Consider the following 19,586-nt stretch of genomic DNA (forward strand, 5'->3'; position numbering starts at 1 on the left):
AAGGTTTTTTAAAGTTTTCTGCTTCAACATTCACCTCGATATACACATCATCTATGAAATATTTACAGAGGAAACCACTTAAAACAATGAAATATAAATGAGTCCAATGCATTTCTCTGCCAGGTTTTACCCAGAGCAGTATTTGGGGGTTTAAGCAGGGATAAGATTGCCTAATCAATCCGGCCAAGTGGAATCAATATGAGAATAATTAATTTAACTCCTTCTTTTTATTTTTCAAAGTGACAGATTTATGATGGGGCATGAAAGAAACATGAAGCATTACCATTTTCCCTTTACTGGAGGCAGACTGGTAGATAAAGATAACTGGTGCTTCTTATGTGGCACAGGGCTCTGCTGGTCAGAGAGGAAAGCTCTGACCTAAAGCAAAAGGCCCAGGGGAAGAAGGAAGAGCTGGGAATAGCAGGCCAGCAGGCCTGGTTATGTGAGTGCCTGCAGCCATTGCAGGGGAACCACAGCAAATGACAGCTGCCACTGGCAATAACCACAGCATGCAGGGCACTTCCCAGGAACAGACAGCGAGATTAGACCACAAAATTACAGAACAAGCACACACTGTATCTGCTGGGGTTCTTCACACTCATCTTTGTTTGACCCACTTATGACCCATAAGAATTGCTGTACTTGGAAACAATAATTACAGTCCCAATAGCCACAATTTTGTTTTTTCTTTTATTATCTTTGCCCCATATATCCTGCTCTTCTTTCTCTCATTTCCTTTTACTGTAAATAATAAAAGGGGTCCAACAGCCGTATCAGCTGCTGAAAGAGAAACCAAAGCAATAAAAGCATTTAAGCCACCACTTGTATACTCATTCTCTCCCTGCATTATTCTTGACTATAAATATTTTTGAATGTTGTCTCTGTGGCTACATGCAGAAGCTCCCTTTAGCTTTCAGGCTTTAACAGTTTAGTCACCAATACAGTGAAAACCAGAAAGCCTAAAAACCCCTGACAGTTCACATAACTCAAAAGCTGTTCCACTGAAATTTGATAAGAGATCATTGCAGTAGCAAGACTGGGAACACTATAGGAGTTAAAGAGGAGTTTGATTACCTTTCTATTGATAAAATGTACAACATAAATTTTCCTAAAAGAGTGCAAAGATGGCAAACTGTGTGTATATGTGTTAAACTTCTTTTTTAGTATCAATTTCCCCTCTCCTTGATCAAACTAATGGAAGTATTAAAGCTCGTGAACAACCACGGTAGTTTCAATTCAGACCACTTCAGTTTGGTGAGCACTTTCAATTTAAAGTACACGCTCCAGCAATTCCTCTCGACCAAATACAAAATACTTTCCTTTACAGCTGCCCAGAATAATACAGGATTTGAGCTCTCTTAACTCTTACTCTCCAAACTCCAAGGGGAAAATATTATTGCATGCTGAGAGTCATTACAGTGATTCCTGCCAAAGCTATGAAAAAACCTGTAGTTTTACTGGTGTGTGCTGATACTTTGTGAGCACGAATGGAGATTTTGGAGGGTTTTGTAGGTAAGTGTTTCTGAGCATCTGTGCTGCCTGTGTGTGAGCAGGTGGGTGACCATGTCCCACTGCACCAGGCTGTAGCTGCTCCAAGGCCTGCAGAGCTCGTTGGTAGCTGTTTATTCCAAAGGGGGGCTGTGCTTGCAGTAGGTAAAATGGCTTTCCAAGCCGGCAGGAAGAGCCTGCTCCCGGGGAGTGCTAACGCACTGCTGCAGGGAAGTGGAATGGAATCTTTCAAAGGCATAAAACTCCGTGTTGAACACACATAGACACTGAACAGAAGTCTCGTTACGTTTTAGTAAAGCAGAATCAGACTTTACAACCCAGGGAGAGCCTCTACATCTCACCTGCCTGGAAATTTCTGTGTTTCGACTGCATAGGCCAACTTTTTCCAAGCATTTCTCCTACTGAAAATGAGCAACTGCTCAAAAACATTGCCACTCCCAACTAACAACGCCCACACCTTCCAAGGAACAACACATTTGATTATATGCAACATATAAAAACAGCATTAGAACACACCATATGTGGTAGATGAGAATGCTGGGCAACTTCTGCCTGCTCCAACTCATTCCCTTGGCTATTGCACTCCCTAACACCAAATCCTGAGGAGCTGCCTGGGGCCTTTGCTGCATCAAGGTGCTGCTTTTACGTTGTACCTGTGTTCTCCTCACTCCCACACTGTCAAGCCTCTGGTTTAGCCCTGGAGAGGGAAGTCAGAGCCAGCAACCATCACTAACAGGAGATAACGCCCACACTGGCTACTTGTTCAACTAGAACCTTCCTAGTAGTTTCCAAGTCACAGCAAAATAAATGGTACAGAACAAAGCTTTCCTAGAGTTAAAAGGGAATTGTCAGGCAATATTTCACCTGTGTGTAATTTGGCACAACCACTGTGTGTACAAATCAAGGATGACAGTTACATCAATGCAAAGTGACCGTAATTGGACTCAAGCAGTCTCTTAAAACAAAAGTAAATTATCCAGATACAAGTAAATAAGTCCTGAGGGTCCCCTTCACCTCCACACAGCTCTCCTTCAACAGCCCATTGCTTGATTTAGAGTTTTCAGTCCTTACACCATTACTTTCCATTTTCTGCATGGATTATTTATTCTACATTCAAAAAACAAGCCAAAGGAAAAAGAATGAAAGTAATACCTTAGCAAAAGATGAAAATGTATGTTCCTTCTTTGTGATGTTAAATCCACTCCAGGAGCAAAAAAGGTTATTCAGTCTCTTTTATCTTGAAGATATTTAGTAAGTTCTATCTCTGTCTAATCAGTTAAGTGATTTTCATACTTCACTGATACTTTACAAGGAACTTTACTGAAGTCTCTGAAAAATGTGCAGCTGTGAAAAAAGCATTAGCAAGGGGGTAAGATGTGTGAGAAGCAAGTGAATAAATAAGACCCAAGTTGTGATTCATGTATGAGAAGCAAGCACTCAGCCCTCTGCAGCCCGGGTGTGCTGCCAAAGCAGGTGGATTAAGAGACCAAATGGGATTTTTTCTAAGTTTTCTAAGTTGACCAATATGGCATAATTCAAAGATTTCATACTTACTGAATAAAAACCTGTAAGGAAAGCTACTATTTACACAACAGCTGGCTCTTGGTGATTTGTGTATGTGTGCATTAGGGTACAAGAAATAATTTTCTTTGAACGCTGACATTTTTACAGTACTTTCCTTTACCACGTGCCAACTTTCCTTACTACAAACATTGTTGTGTGTGACCTGATTTTTCTGGAAGATAATAGAATAACTGGGAAAAAAAGTATCCTCCCTCTTCCCAGTGTTTTCCCCAGAGCTCTCTATAACTTGCTATGTACTATTTCCTGAACAGTGAATATTATTGCATGGCTATCTTCTAACTGTCATCTGCTTTTACTTTAGTCATTCCGAAAGATTTGGGAGGTGGTTTTAATTGTTTTAACACCCAATTAAAGTAGTAACTCATAACATGCAGATCAGCTAAGTGAGAAAAAGAAAAGGTCAGAACAATCAGGAAAATTCTTAAAGAGGATTATTTAGTGCAATCAAGTATTTGTTAATACTCTGCCCTTCTACATGATTACTATTTTCTCTTTTAAAGTCATTTATTGAAAGAAAATTATACCTCCTATTCCTGAATACCTTTAGAATATTAAAATATCTTAAATATCGAATACCTTATGGCATTAAATATGAAATACCTTAAGGTATTTCCTTAGATTTAATATGTTTAGGAAAGTTGTGTCAGATGCCTATTAGTTGACTTTTATTCCACTTCGAAGTTTTACTCAGCAATTAATTTGCCTCATGAAATTTGTATTATTCCAATATTATATAACAGAAACTAGTAAGTCAGAGTTCTGCATAAAAATTACTGACAAAATTACTGACAAACTCTTTCCTGCCACACCTCATTGTTCACACATATCCACAATCACACTGCTATACAGATATTTTTTTAACTGTACGAGACCTCTCTAATGGTTTCACCTAAATCAAAACCAGTGGATTAAATAGCAAGTTCAGGGTTACGTGGTTACTGCAGCTCCCAGGATTAGGAAAAAAAAAAATCTGTCATTTCAATGGAGAAATGAGAAAATTCAATTAAGACCAATAAATAAATAGCACCTGTACTGCCTAAAAGCAAAATAATTCTGAAAGTAATGAGCTTAAAAAGTACTAGTTGTATTGCAAACTTGAAGTAAAACTGAGATTAAAGCCCAAGAGCAGAGCAGTGATGCCAGTACAAGTGTCACTGTACACCCCTAGCTGTATTACCATTTAGGGTATATATATGCCCACATATTTAGGGGCACCCTGAGGAGCCCTAAAGCTGCAGCACAGTTTATATAAGCAAAGCTGAGGTTCCATCATCGGAGGAACACTGACACACAGGATGAAGTCAGCAGTACAGCTCTCAATTGCTCTTACTCCCTGCAGATTTTTGGGCTGTTGCAATGAAGGCTCTCCATTTTCGTGGCAGAGTCACCATGGCTTGGCCTCTCCAGGGACAGCCTCGTGGCTCCTCCATGGTATCTCCTCTGGAAGGATAAGCTCCTGGCTAAAACAGGGTACTGAGGAACCCTTCCATCTCAAAGACATTTTAGGTAAGGTGATATCCAAGAACTTGCACCAGTAACAGAAAATGTGTTTCATGCACCGATGAGGCCAATATACCTGCGCAGCAATGCTGAGCAGCTCAGAGGCTGCCTGCAAGAGTATTCACAGGGCCACAGAACAGGTTGGGCTGGAAGGGACCTTACAGATGATCAATCCCACCCCTCTGCCACGGGCAGGGACACCTTCCACTGGGCCAGGCTGCCCCAAGCCCCATCCAACCTGGCCTTGGACACTGCCAAGGATGTGGCCTGGGTAATTGTACCTCGGCAAGGCTCTGCTGAAGGGGAAGGCGGTGTTTGGATTTGCTCTGAATGTTCCTGCAGCTGTGAAACGTGGATGGCAGTGCTGCTGGAACCAACTCTCTTGTGAGGTTTCCTGTGTTCTCTGCTAGCAGTACTGCCAAGAATATTCCTAAGACAGCTTTTTTGCAGTGACTTGGAATTTCACACTCTAGATGAAAGCAATTCAAAAGCAAATTGAGAAGCAGAGTTTAAAAGAAATTGAGTATTTCAGCTTAGTTGTGTTAAAGTGAAGAAATGAGCAGTCTTAAAGGGAAAGATTCCTTCTTTTGGAATCCAGAATGGATCTTATGGATTCAGAATGTCTCTGGCTCTCTGCCCATAGCTGGAAACAACTGAAGTGGTACAGTAGCATAGTTGGCTTATCCATGTTTTGAAAAAGCACTGTCCTCTCTTAGCCTGGGGAAATGAAGATCTGCAAGGATTTTATCCTCTATATGAACTGCACATCTAGCACTGTTGTTGTGTTTTCCCCACAAAACTCAAGGCAGGAGAAACCTCAGCTCCCCACGACCTGCAGGAAAGGTCACTGGTCTCTGGAGAACCTCCCAAAGCAGCCTCCAGTCCATGTGTGTGCAATGCCTCACACGAGAGCTATTTCCACCTCCAGCTTCCCTGAGGACATCTGTTTCACTTCTGACTTCTCTTTGTACAAACCACCTCTTCGTCAGCAGCTGAAAAACAAGCAGATGTGTTGGAGTTGGCTCTGGAACTGCTCCCAAGTGCCTCATGCCAAAGAGTTCCAGTGCTTGGGTTTCATGTGGAATATTGTCTGTGGTGTCACCACGGGCACAGCTTCCAAGTCCTGCAGATTTAATGAGCGTGAGCACACTTCTCGCATCCCCAGGCACAGCAGCTGGAACCTGAAACAAATATTCCAAGCTTCATTTCCCAAGGCTGGTACGTAGAGAGGGCCTAACACAAGGCATCAACACCCAGAAGCCACTGATTTAGGAGGACTTGTGGATGGAAAAGCTGAGGTGCCCAAACTCCAGGACCAGGAGGCTTAATACAAATACAAGTATTTGTCTTATTTTGAGCGTAACTTTGCTAACATTGCATCATAATATTTACAAGTGTCTTGGCTTATCTTTTGTTGCCTAAATATCTGGTTTTGTACTAAATACACAATCGACAATACATTAAAGTCATCTGCTCATATAAAAATCCACATGAATGCTTTTGTTGTTTGGAGCTCTTCATTCAAAACTGGATGAAGAATCAACATCTTTCCTCCTGTACAAGCCAATTCCATCTGTATTTTTTCCCAGAGGCTGCATGTGTAAAGCCACAGCCTTCATTTGAGAGGAGCTCTGTCGTTATCTTCCATCTCCTGCTTCTGTATTGTTCTACATTTCACAGCCCAGAAACTTACAGGTCCAGCTGAACAATCCTTGGAGCATCTTCCCTTATTCCAAGGGCTGGTTATTATTATCCCAGAGCTGCAGAGCTGGTACCAGATACAATCCCAGCTTTTTTCTCATGCTCCTCAGGTACCTGTTCTTCACAGGAGCTGCTGCTAAACTTCTGTGTGAGGAACACGGGAAAAAGAAGTCACAGCCAATATGAAAAGAAATTCTGTACTTTTCAGGGAAGGACACAGCTTGGGCCCTAATACAAACGAATCATAGTGAATCATTTTCACTCACTGAATTTAGTACAGAAATGGGGGGAAAGGGGTGAGTGTGAAGACACTTCCCTCATTCTATAATGTAATAGCTAAACCTTCTCAGGACTCCTTTAAAAGCTGTAGGAAACATTTAGTGTAGATACACTTTCTGTACAAGCACTTAGCATAGCAAAATAATTTGTGAAGAAAACCCATGGGCTGATTTAACAGTGGCAGCAAGGCTACCACTGACTGTGTCCCCAAGTGCCACATCTGCACAGCTTATAAATCCCTCCAGTGATGGTGACTCAAACGAAGCCATGGCTATGAGCATGTCTGAATAAAGTGCGTTTTGATAAAAGTTACTCTGGTCATTCTGGAGAGAAAACACCTTCAAGAAGATCAAAAGGCAATCTGTCACCCTTCTAAACTGGAAATTCTTTGGAAACAATGTGCCAAATTGATGACAAGCACCAAGAGCTAAGGAGGAGGGATGGGAACTGAACCTGGCAGGGGTAAAAAGTCAGAGCAGAAGAGCAGCACAGGCACCCCAATTTCACTGATGAGTGTTGAATAGCTGCCCCCTCAGTGGTTCTGGGATGAAGCAAAAAATGCAGCTGTCTCTGGAGAGGCCAGATAACAGTGTTTACCCATGTCCATGCTTCAATGACTCATCTCACACTGCGCTGCTGTAAGTTGGCCTCTGCTGGGGAGGAAAGCTTGGCAGGAAGAGGTTCGTGTCTTGCGTCTTGCTCAAGGTCTTCATGCCAACTAGCAAGGGCCAAGTTCCCCAGCAGGGCTGGAAAAGGTGCCAGGACGTGTAACTCAGTGAGCTTTTCTTGTCTTTCTTGGTCACAAAAAGGAGAGCTGCTGCCCTGCACTTCACAAGATGTAAATATGTTCCCTCTACTTACCAAGAGAAAAGGAAGCGCTCCAGAGAGGATCTTACCAAGGACATCCCTGACACCTCAGCACAGGAGCTCCCTGTGTCCTCCTCCTGTCCCCCATTTAATATAAAATAAAAAGAATGATTTCACCCACTCTTTGGAAAAAAATAATGAACTATACAGTGTTTTAATGGCAAATCCTTACTGAGATGAGGAATGCTTTGTTGGAGAACAGCACCTGGAGTAGGAGTTTTTTGTATTTCGTCTCAATCTACTCACACCTCCATGGGGAACATCAAGAATTATAAGATGATCTGAGTGCTAGACCAGGAAATTAGAATTAAAAAAACAATTAGAAAGAGGGTGTATACTTCTAACGATCCAGGTAATTAAACATTGGAACAATTCAAAGACCGGGGCAGATTTTCCATATGGTTTAACATGTTTGTACTTAGACTGCTTCGTAACACAGTATCTGTAGCAAATTTATAAACACCGTTTGGTAACACAGATTTTTGCTTCAACTTGCAGCAAGAGCATAAACAGATTTAAAGTCATTAACAGGAAGGCTAATAAAAAGTGAATCACACCATGAGCCACTCTGGTGTCCCACCCACCTTTCAGACTACACAGGGAGAGTTCAACCCATCTCCAAAAGGGCAGACTGAGATAGAAAAGAAAAATAATATTCATGAGAGATTTATAATTAAAGCCCAAGATTCATTTCCGTTGGAAACAGATGGCCAGGCAAAGGCATTGGGGACAATTTAGCTAAAGCCTGTGTTTCAACTTGCTAACAAAAGCGTGGATTTAATCTTCCATCCAGAGGCTAACCTGTTTATTACGTATTATGGATCAGGAAATATCCGCATTGCTTAAAAACGGACACGCTTACAGGGCCAGTGAACAGCGAGCACTGCTAGCAACAGCACTGCTGCTTCCAAGGAAAACAAATTCAAACGGCAAGGGAACAGAACAACCAACAGGTTGTTCTTCCCTGGTAAAATCCCAGGGAAGAGTGAGGGATTGAGGGCTGGGTGAATCAGGAGAAATCTAACGTGGTGATAATGCGTAGGAGATGCTAAAGATGTTGAGGAGAAAATGCAGTGCATTCTATGGACAATAAAAAGTTTGCTTTCCTTTGTTTCTTTCAGGTAAACCAAGGAGCCAGTTACTGTGTTGCAGGACAAATCTCAGCACTAGAAACACACTTTCATACCTCAGGAAGTCTTCTATCTCAGGAGACAATATAGAAGAGAGTCACTGACGTGGCTTTTCCGCCGGGAATAAAAGAAAAGTGTTGATAACATTACACCTCAACTGGTTTTCCTTCCATCTACCCTCCCTGTAATGAACAATTTTGGTTTACTGTTGTCACACCTCCCTTAGTAATTTCCCAAATGCCCCTTTAAGCCAGTGTGTCTCTCACCTGGACCTGTGCACAGCAGGAATGACAAACTCCCAGACCTGCCCTACTCTCATTATTAAAGCTGTTAATGTTCCCAGCAGTACTGACTCCCTTGCAGTGCAACTCTACTTCTGTTTAAACGCTCTGAAAGTACCTGGTAAAAAAAAAAAAAGGGTATAAAATAAATTATCTTGGGGGAAATAATATCACTAGGCAATTACTGACTGAATCATTCTGGAATTATAAGAAAGACTGAATTTCCTCACTGAGCAGTGATAAACTAGCACATTGCACTTGGAACCAGGAAAATCAGAATGAGGATCTGCCCAGCCACAGAAATGGAGAGCTATTTTATGGCACTGATTACTCACCTTCGAGATCTTCAACCTGTTCTGTTGAGAAATGCAACCACTAGAACACTCCTGTTATGCATGAGACCCTGAGGGCTACCTGTGAATAAATATAGTACCTCTGATTTCCATTAGTGGGAATTAAACATAGCCTAAACTCTGGAACCCGGAAATGGGGAGAAGTGACTTTTGGCAATATACACCTTAGAGAAGGACAGGTGTATTTTTCCTGAATTGGACATTATAGGCATGGTTGCTGTGAGCATATTTTGGGACATAAAATAAAATGAGAAAGTTTAATCTGTATCCTGCTTCGTTTTTACATGCTCACCTTCTGCTTTGCACAGGTGGCTTTTACAAAATGGCTGTAGGAGTTGAGAAAGAGAATGGAAATGCTGTGAGAAAACATCAAATCCTTTTTCTGGGATAGTTTCAAATTTGATTGCTAGGAGGGTTTTCTTTTTCTTTCTAAGAATAAACAACACCTAAAGAGTAATAGATTGCCTGACATGGCACAACAAAAATAACCACAAACTCACAACCAGTTCCCTGCCTGGGAGTGCCATCCCGAGCCCAGAGCAGCAGGGGATGCTCTAGGCTTAGTGCAGCCCACAGGGCCTCCTTCTCATAAGGTAATATTCTTGTATATCCCTTGAAGGACACTAATATTGGAATATTTTATTTACTTTTGATGTCCACATTTGTCAAAGTCTACTGAAAATCTGAAGAAACTGTGGAAAAAACCTTCAGCTCCTACTTAGGAACTGGACAAAGTGCCATACAGTGATTAGACTCTAAGGAGCCAATCTGTTCAGTTTCTAAAAAAATATTCAAGGCTGGAATACAGATGTACAATCATGAGAGGAAAGCACCAGGTGCCAAAGGACTCTTAGTCTTGGGGATAAAAATAGCATAAAGCTGGAATCTGTAGCCAGACCAAAAATCAAACTATAAAGAAGGCATTTATACCTTTAACTCAGGTATTAACTACTGCAATAGATTTACAATGGAAAGTAATAGATTCTTCATATTTTTCTGATCTAAGTCAGAACTGGATGCTTTTCTTCATGTTAGTTCAAGAAACAGCTACCTTCTAGTTAAAGAGAATTTACTGGCTTTGAGCAATGAAATGGGAATTGAAGACGAAGATAAGAAATCGCAAACTGAATCCTGTGCCTTTGGCAAGACATTGTGTGTTTCACAAGGCTACTTCTTAGGCAGTGAGAATGGTTATTATTTGCTTATGAATTCAGTTGAATTTAGGATTATGTTGAAGGAATGATGCCTGTGTGCCTCTAAGGAACAACCATGGCTAACACAAGAGAGACATGATCCCACCTGGATTTCAAGGGCTGTCTCCTAGTCCAGGTTCTCATGCTGGTCTCTGCTGGCATGGACAAGAAGGAAACAGATCTCAGTGGGATCTCAGCCTGCTGAGGATCTTCAACTGATTTCAGTTTAAGCATCTCACAAGTTCAGTCAGGCCGTGGGAGTGAGAAAGCAATAAGAAAGAAGCACAGGAAATGCAAAGAGCACCACTTCAGCTCAACTCGCTCATTACCTGGGCTAACTGCAGGATCCTGGCACACTCACAGGCTAAGCACTTCAATGACTTTGCTGCTCAGGGCTCTGTGGCTGTGGCAGGGGAAGCAGCACAGCATGTTCCTCCTCACAAAAACCAGGCACTTCTTGTTCTTCTCTGCTGCCATTCCACGCAGGGGCTTTCTAAGCACACTTTCACATCCAATGTTGAAAGCAGAATTAATCATGCAGCCTTTTTCCTTGCAAAGAGAAGAGAAAAAAAAAATCTATCAGCAGTAAAAACCTCGAAGAAATCACAGTTAAAGACAAAAGGTTGCGAGTTGCTGAAGTCACCTGGGCTGAAAGCCAGAGCTATGTGCTCCCTCTGTACTTTTGCAAATCGTTCTTTGTGGATTTCTTTCAAATTCTGCACAGCCACACAGTAATAAGAGATCAATTATTTAGGTGTATTAGAAATGGGTCTGCTAAGAGATTGCTCAGGGGTCACTTGAGAGCCTAAACAATTTGATAAACATCACCGACCCAAAAGCTCCAATATGCTTTTTATCAACACGAACTATATTCCCTCCATCCAGAGCGACAAAATGTAATGGAATCTGCTGAAGAAAACCAAAATCAAACTGGAACCAATTACTGTAAAAAATGTATGCTGTGAGAGAAAGACTTCAGAGCATTGCCCAAAGGTAAGACATTACTAGTTATACCCTTCAAGTTTTGCCAGTATTCAGAGCTTTGAAGGTTGTGTTTCTTTAGAAGAAAATTAGATGATGATATATGAAATAATTCTTTAATGGCACATAGTTCACTGTCCCAAAATGTTCCTTCTAAGCAATGTGCAATTTCTCCATTCAAAGTCTGACAGCAGTCACAGCTCAGTGCTCTTCATCTTCTCACAGGGCCACACAGGCTTCCCCTCCTTCTGCAGCCATCTTAACAAACACAAATACATCTTGGTTATCTAAAAGGAATTAGTCTCTTGCTTCAGATTTTGGTGAATCCATACAGATGTTCTGTTGCTAGTGATGTCCATTTCCAAACTGTACCCTGCACACTGCTGATGTAGAACCATTCCTACTCTCAAAGTAAGGCTTTGACTTTCTCCTGCATGCTGTTCCAGTGCTGGCTCAGCTTAACTAGCAGAAGCAATCTGCATTTAATGAGGAATAAATACACCCTTGCCAAGTAATGCTCAAAACTGTGATCTTTTTAAGCAAATCTAGGGAATGACAACAAACATCATGGCCTGCACTCGTTTCAGGTGATTAAATACTTGACTTTTACTGAGATACTGATGTTAATAAGGAATTATAAAAACATATTTTTCAGGCTACATTGGTGTGACATTTCAGGAGTCTGTTCTCCCCTCGTTACGGAAATTCACAGTAACAGCCATTAATCAGTTCTGTTACTTCAGTCACAAGCTAAACTTTACCAACATTGCCCTGATTATACCAGAAATGAATGGAATTTATGAAGTAACTTTTAACCATATCATGGGTTATACTTCTGTTGCACAATTAATTCAAATCCAGGTACTTAATTATATCTTCTTTCATCATCTGTGTTTACATTTGTTGTTTAGCTTGCTTGGCAGAGATGAAAACAGGAAGCATAATTCAGGAAAAGAGAACAATTTTGTATTTTCACATGATCTTGTCTTTGACACAAATCCTCCACTTCATCAAGACCTTGACTTACGTTCCACAGAAGGGAAATCATGTACATTCCTGAGTACTCCGCTGAACAAGAATGAGATGCTGAAGTGGTGCTTGTGTTATTTAACTGCTAAATTATATCTTATGCTCTTTTTTTCCCCATGGGCATACACATTCCCTGCCTGTTCTTGGAAAGGAGAAAATAAAACACGGAGAATGGCAACAGAAAAGTTCCTGCTGACCTGACAGTAGAGTTCATCAGGTCAGTATCCAAGAAGCACATTGTCTTTGTGTCTTTGTCTGAGCTAATGTTTTGTCTTGGACAAGTGGACCTAGCACTGGCAGTAGAATTAATAGTGTCTGTAGCATGAAGTAAACCAAAGCAACTCACTGTGCCTCAGTGTTGCTGATGAACATTCACTGGGTCAAAAGCCAGATGACAAAAGGAACCTGCATTAATCTGAGAATGTTACATAGTAAAAACCAACAGGTATTTCTTCTAGGACTTGTGTATAATGTACATCAATAGTCAGCAACATACAGTCCTTTGTTCATACAGAAAAAACAATCCTATAAAACATACTAAAAGTCATTTTCTTCCTTTCTTTTCTCAGAGATTTCCTGAACTGCATACAGATTAAAACATGGGAGATTCAGCACCTCCATTTGCACCAAAGAATGCCACTGGGAGGAATTTAGTATCTGACACAACATGGTGGAGTGACTCAAGGTGTGCCACCAAATGGCAGAGTGACCCCACAGCCTGACACAGAACGGCAGAGTGACCCAAGGTGTGCCACAGAATGGTGGAGTGTCCCATGGGCTGATGCAAAATGGCACAGGGACCCACAGCCTGACCCAACATGGTGTGCTGCTCCCCCTGCCCTGACACAACACATCAGACTGTCCCCTCACCCCAAATGACACTGTCTGTCCCTGTGAGCCCCACAGGGACCAGCAGAGTGCAGCTGTGCCTGGGCAGCCTCAGGGGAATGGAGCAGAGAAAAGGACACAGCCTGTGTTCTGAGGGCTCCCCTGCCCTGGCTTTAAAGGCAGCTCACACCATGCTGGATCCCAGGGTGTTGCCTACATTTCTCTTTCTTCTCCTACCTTCTTCTCAAAATACATTGCAAACCAGACTAAAAATTTCCAGGCAATGCCCTGCTGTGTCTCAGTAAGTTAGTTTCTGAAGTTCCAGTTCGTAAAGTGCCTTACTTTGGGTGTTGTGTTAAAATTTGCTAAGTACCTCACTGTACCTTCATGCTCTCACGTCTGCAAGTCTGGCTGAGCTTCACAACTGCACATCCCCTCACATCTCCCAGCATATCCCACAGGGAAAGACTGACAGTTCTGGCTTACTCACCATCCCTGGCACTGCCTCCCACTCCTCTTTACCTGTAGCTGGAAGACTGTTTTGTCTCCAAATTTATGTCAAACTAAATTACAACAACAACAACAACAACAACACAAGAATAATAACAATAATAATATTGGTAATAAAATTTTATAAGTCACTGATGATAAAATTATCTTACCATTAGAAAATTATTTGTGAAGAGCTTCAAAATAAAATTGAGAAAATCTGGAAAAGACAGCATTCTTCTAAAGGAAGAAATACTGTCTCTCTGCACAGGCTGGTCCTCCTGAAAGTGTGGCTGTGACGAATACCACATCAGAGTTAGTATCCAACCTGCCTTTCCCTTGTGCCCACATTGACTGTGGAGAAAGTTTGAGACAACTTTAAAAATCATAAGTAAATGCTCCCCACTGTCCTCCCCGCACTCCCACCCTTTCTCCAGGTCTCTTTTTCAGTGTTTACCTATCAAACCTTCCCCGAGATTGGGCACATAGCGTATCTGCAGACGTAAATAAGCTGTGAAATCCTGCTGGGAGTGTGTATGAGCTCCTGAGAGCTCTGCAAACAGAGTGGGGTTGAGAGCTACACAGCATCACCACAAACCAGAGACCACTGTGCTGCTGCAGTGAGAAAACAAGTGCTGAGTGAGAGCACACACAGTATTTTCATATCAGGAGCTTGCCAGCAAAAGAGTCAGGAATGCAGCTAAATTGTGGCTATTTTCAACCCCACTCTAAAGCCAACTTTTGCCCTCTACTAGATCAAAATATCAAATTCAAGGGAAATGTACTCCCACTGCGTACTCTAGAAACACTTACTCTTGTGGCACATTTATTTAACACACAGAGACTGATCCACTGTTCTGCCTTGCACGATTACTTTCAAGGACTCCCATTCTGCCTGAGAGAGAACAGATATAAATAATTATAGAATAAAATGTTGTCAGGGAATAATGCTTTCTGGCTGCTCTGGTCCAGTGAAAGCCAAAGCCACCATAAAACTCTCAGGGAAAAGGGCAATAATTAATTCTATGAGGATAACACTCTATCACACTGCCTTGCTGCTATTATGCCAAAATAAATTAAAATATCTTAAAATACCTTAGTCTCTCTCTATATATAGTTTAACTTATACACCTATTTTTGGCCTTTTAAAAATTACCTTGGAAAATGAAATGTATTTTCTCACAGAAATGAATTTTATATTCATTTTGGAGCATAATTCCTCAAGATGTTATTCTCAGTTATTTTAATGACATTGGTGGCACATTTTAAAAGAACAGTGAGAAATTAAAGAACATCTGAGTTCCCAATTACTCACTGAATAGTGTGGATGTGAAGAAAAGCTAGACAGATTTCTAAGAAATTAATTAGTCATCTGAAGGACCACACAGCATGAAAAATAACAGTGACAATATGAAACACTTATGCAGATACACACCATTCTTATATAATTGTTATTTCCATGTAATTATCCAGGAAGTCCATTTCTGTGTTCTCCCCAGTATATTCATTACAGAAGTAACTCTCAGATCTGCCTGACTTGCTTCTGTACTTTGTTAATGGCAGCTTTATTCTGCTTTACAACTTTAAGTACGCAATTCTTTGGGTTTTGGCAGAACATACCTACAGTTAGCTGCCTTTTGAAAAGGTCAGGGGGTGCTGGAGTGCTGGACAGTTGGATTTCATTCAGATTTTTGTGCGCACTGATTTTAGGAATGCTCAATTTTTCAACCATAATCCATTCATATAAATATGATTTCTGAGTCAAGTGACACACTGCTGAAAAGCAGGCTTATTTGAAATTTTACCAAAATATGTTCTAGCCATTCAACAAATGAATCATCAATTTTACTTGACATAATTCATCTTGAGGCTTATGTATGTGTGTGCCTTTAATCAATTACCACAGATCACCATGAATGTGCAGCCAGTCTGTGCATCCATCATCCATGCAGACACCTTGGAAAAGGGCAAACTTTGAAGCATGTCTCAAGTGATATACATATCAGGAGAAGAAATTCTGTTTCAGAAGCAAAATATCATAAAACATATCTGCGCCAAAAATAATAGTAATAAAACAGCTTATTCGAGTTTGTTTAAAATAAACTAGCCCAGAATTGCTATCTTAGAGGCAAAAAAGAGGCAGACTACTTTTATGAATGCCATAAAAATAAACTATTTTAATAGGTACATAAATAAAAAGTTTAAACTAGAATTTTCCCCCCGAACATCAAGATGGCCTAGCTTCTGTACAGAAACTGAACAATATTCACGTGACTCCTAAATTAAATAAACCCTTTGTTACATTCAAAACCACTGGAAGCAAATACATAACGCAGTGACGCACCTGAATCGTTCTCCTTCCTCATCCTAGCAGTGTATACAGTATTTCCTTGCTTTACAGTACTCTGATGATATGGAGCTGTTAAATAAACTCTGAATGACAGGATGGAAATAAAATTTAAAAAATCAAAGTTAAAAGAACCCAAACAACCCTGGCACCCACAGGGTACCTTGCATCAGCCAGGAAGTTTGAATGGAAGAGAAATAAGGATTGTGCTGTAAAATAAATTAAATCTTTTACATATTGTTGTATAGTTATCTTAAAGTGTTTAAATAGTACATTCACTTTGGTGATGTGTTTTTGTCTATGCCTGTAATAAATTACACGTGGCGTGTGCTCGCTGGGCATGTGTTTTACTGCAAATGGGGGGAGTTCAGTACATCTAGGAAATGTTAAAAATACTTCAGATGTTTTTAAGATGGACAAAATCTAATTCAAAGCAGCTTTCCTCCTATCATGACCCCTCCCCAGCACCTCTAGGAAGTAACCCTGATGGCTTCAGTTTTTGCTGTGTTGTATCAAAGTATGTCATAGGTTGATGACTAACACTTACTGACCCACAGAAGTTCTCAGGTTTTGTTTTTCCTCTCTCCCTCTGAACTACCTGTCAGGTTGAGAACATCTGCCATTAACATCTCCATGCTCTCCAAAGATTCCAGCTAATTAAGGCAAGGAACCATCACTTCTCCATCAAAGCTAAGCTTCCTGAAACAAAATGTTATCACTGCTGTTATCTGGAATGTGTCGGTGATGGGTGAGGACCACTCATCTTGTGGAGGAGAAAGTCTGTCACATGGTCACTCAGAGTGTTAAGGTACCTTGTGCTGGTGAAATCAAAGACAAAATTAAAAGATGACAACTGACATTTCTAGTCGATTCCATCAGAAGTTCAAGAAGTTCAGCCAGGCTGGCTTAGACCTCGCCAAGGACTCTGCTTAGAGTTTACCCACCAGCCAGACGTGACCGGCAATGAAACGACTGCCCCTTTTTCCGATTCGCTTTTTTCTTGCTCTTGTTCTTGTTCTTCCTCTGCTTATTTGCACCTTTGCTTTTATCTGGTTTCTTTTTCTTTTTGTCCTCCTTAAACCAGGGCCCCCAGACTCCTCCGTTGAGCTTGGGGTTGCTGCGGGGGTCCTTGGGCGGGTAGCGCACGGGCACCGCCGTCTTGTTGAACTGCGAGAGCCTGCGCAGCAGCTGCTTCACCACCTCGGGGTGCCGCGCAGACAGGTCCACGCGCTCGTAGGGGTCGGCCGTGATGTTGAAGAGCCACACGGTTTTGCCGGCCGACCAGGAGACGCGCTCGTTGTGCCAGCGGTTGGGCCCCGCGTTGCTGAAGGCCTGCGGAGGCACCCAGTCGCTGTATCCCGGGTTTCCCGTCAGGAGTTTCCAGTGGTTCACTCTGATGGCAGACTGGATGGCGGTGTTCCAGATGCCGTAGCCGGCGGCCCAGGAGCCGTTCTTGGCTTTGGTGTAGATGGGGTCGATGTTGTGCAGGATGTCCACCCGCGGGGAACGCCTGCCCTCGCTGATGGTCTCCCACACGTCGTAGCCATCCAGCTGGATGTCTTCATCGATCTGCCCCTCTGCCAGAGTGATCAGCGTGGGGAACCAGTCTGTGATGTGCACCAGCTCTTTGCACACGGACCCTTTGTTTTTCAGGAGGGGGCTGTGCACGAACCCGACGGCGCGGATGCCTCCTTCCCAATAGGTGCCTTTGCTGCCTCGGAGAGGCCAGTTACTGCCTCCGGCCATCGGCTGCCCACCGTTATCAGAAGAGTAAATGATAATGCTGTTCTCGTAGTAGCCGTACTTCCTCAGAGCAATGGTCACGTTGTTTATGGCCTCATCCAAGCAGGCCAGCATGGCCGCGTACCGCCGCCTGTTGATGTTGTTTATCGAGCGGTAATGTTCAAAATACCTGCCCGGCGCCTGAAGAGGCGAATGGACGGCTTGGTAGGCAATATACAGGAATATGGGTTTCCTGGGGTCATGAGAAGCCAGGATCTGCTGCACCTTCTGCGTGTACATCTGCGTGGAGTAGATGCCGTTGTCGTGGTCCCAGGCAGCATTGTCATTCTCGTACAGGTCGTAGCCGCAGATGCCGGGGCTGTCGCACTTGAAGTGGGTGTAGTAGTCGCCGCTGCCCAGGAGCGAGCCGAAGAAGGAGTCAAAGCCCCTCTGCGTGGGCATGCATTCCCGGCGGTAGAATCCCAGGTGCCACTTGCCCACCATGTGTGTGGAGTACCCGACCTCCTTGAGCTTCTGAGGTAGCGTGACGTTATCCAGAGGTAAGCAGTTGGGCTGCGTCGGCCGGATGATGGAGTGCTGCAGCCCCGTGTGGATCTGGTACCTGGAGGCGGGAAGACACAGGTGTCAGACTGGTGGAGGAAATGCTCAGGTGCAGGGACACGCTAACCCTAAGAGAAAATATCCCTGTGCATTCCACAGCCTTCTCTGGAAATATTTCAGAATGCCTGTGTGTGCTGCTTTCAAAAACCAGCACGGTCATCCTATCAAATCTGCCCTCACCTTGCTGCTGGATAAAACGTTTCCCTCCATGATCTGAGCTACTCCAAATACCTACATATACAGGAGCACAGGTACTTTGAGGCACCATTTTTTTCCTCCACATGTCTCCATTTAGCAATGACTATAGAAAATTACGTGGATAAATACAATTTTTACAGTTCCTCGTAATTCGCTAGCGGCGAACATATCTACAGCATATAAAAATGCAGGGCTTTGAGCATGCAAGAGCAGTATATTTAAAGAATGGGATAATAAATTCTGCAGTGCAGTAGAGGCTATGTGTAAAGAATACATATGGCTTCCATATGATTAGAAAATGAATCCAGCATGGGCAGCAGTAAGTATCAAAAGACAAAGGCAAATTTATTTACATCAGTTTGACACTAAAAAATAGAATGTAACAGCAGATAGTAAACCAAAGACAACTTCTCCCTGAGTGCGAGAATAGGTTAAATTCTCAGCCATGCATAGAACAGCCAGGTTCACCAATATTGCGTATCTCCCCCAAAATCCAGTTTTTATTCATTTGTGGTAGCTGGAGTTGGGGCTTCTTGACACATTCTGTTGGTGTTGCCAATCTGATTGGCCTCCTGAGCTATCTAGAGAATTAAAACCATTAGGCTCTGCCTGTCCATAAATAACTTGAAGTCCGCTTTCATATAAGGGCTTCCTGGCCAAGATCTTCGAAGGCGCCATAGCTGTCTTTTTTGGCTGGCAATCTCTATGGATTGTGTAACTCCCATTTAATTCTGGAGCTAATTTCCACGGAACCAGAAGCTCCAGTCTCACTAATTGCCTGCAGAAGCTCTGGGTGTTGTGCTGCTCTGGACCCAGCATGCTGCAGCACTGCTGCTGCGCTCTGCCCCCCGGCCCCTCTGCACAGCATTGTCTCTGGGACCAGGCTGGGGGCCTGGAGCCCTGCCACCCAATTGTCCCCAAACTCACAGGCTGGTGCTGACAACCCAGGAGATGCTCCAGGAGAAAGTTAAAGC

At 42.6% G+C, this 19,586-nt stretch overlaps 1 protein-coding gene and 1 long non-coding RNA gene across 5 annotated transcripts in view; both read right to left on the minus strand.

Moving 5' to 3' along the window:
- LOC146437677 (uncharacterized) overlaps positions 1-14,568 on the minus strand; it is a 30,558-nt gene extending 15,990 nt beyond the window's left edge. For 3 of the 4 annotated variants that reach the window (XR_014851473.1, XR_014851472.1, XR_014851470.1), the window contains exons 1-2: positions 14,538-14,568; positions 10,727-10,946 (exon numbers count right to left, since the gene is read on the minus strand). This is a non-coding gene — a long non-coding RNA (uncharacterized LOC146437677). Of the gene's footprint in view, positions 1-2,661; positions 4,246-10,726; positions 10,947-14,537 lie in introns of those variants that run through there. The other variant, XR_014851471.1, reaches the window with a different exon arrangement.
- A 1,304-nt stretch (positions 14,569-15,872) lies between these two features.
- Positions 15,873-19,586, minus strand: part of ARSJ (arylsulfatase family member J) — a 40,251-nt gene continuing 36,537 nt past the window's right edge. The window contains exon 2 of the mRNA XM_085057610.1: positions 15,873-18,415. Within this exon, the coding sequence (XP_084913736.1) occupies positions 17,008-18,415 (1,408 nt within the window). The 3' untranslated portion in view covers positions 15,873-17,007. The remainder of the gene's footprint in view (positions 18,416-19,586) is intronic.

The sequence above is a fragment of the Lichenostomus cassidix genome, chromosome 4, assembly GCF_008360975.1.
Source record: "Lichenostomus cassidix isolate B80296 chromosome 4, HeHo_3.0, whole genome shotgun sequence".
NCBI classification, from domain to species: Eukaryota; Metazoa; Chordata; class Aves; order Passeriformes; family Meliphagidae; genus Lichenostomus; species Lichenostomus cassidix.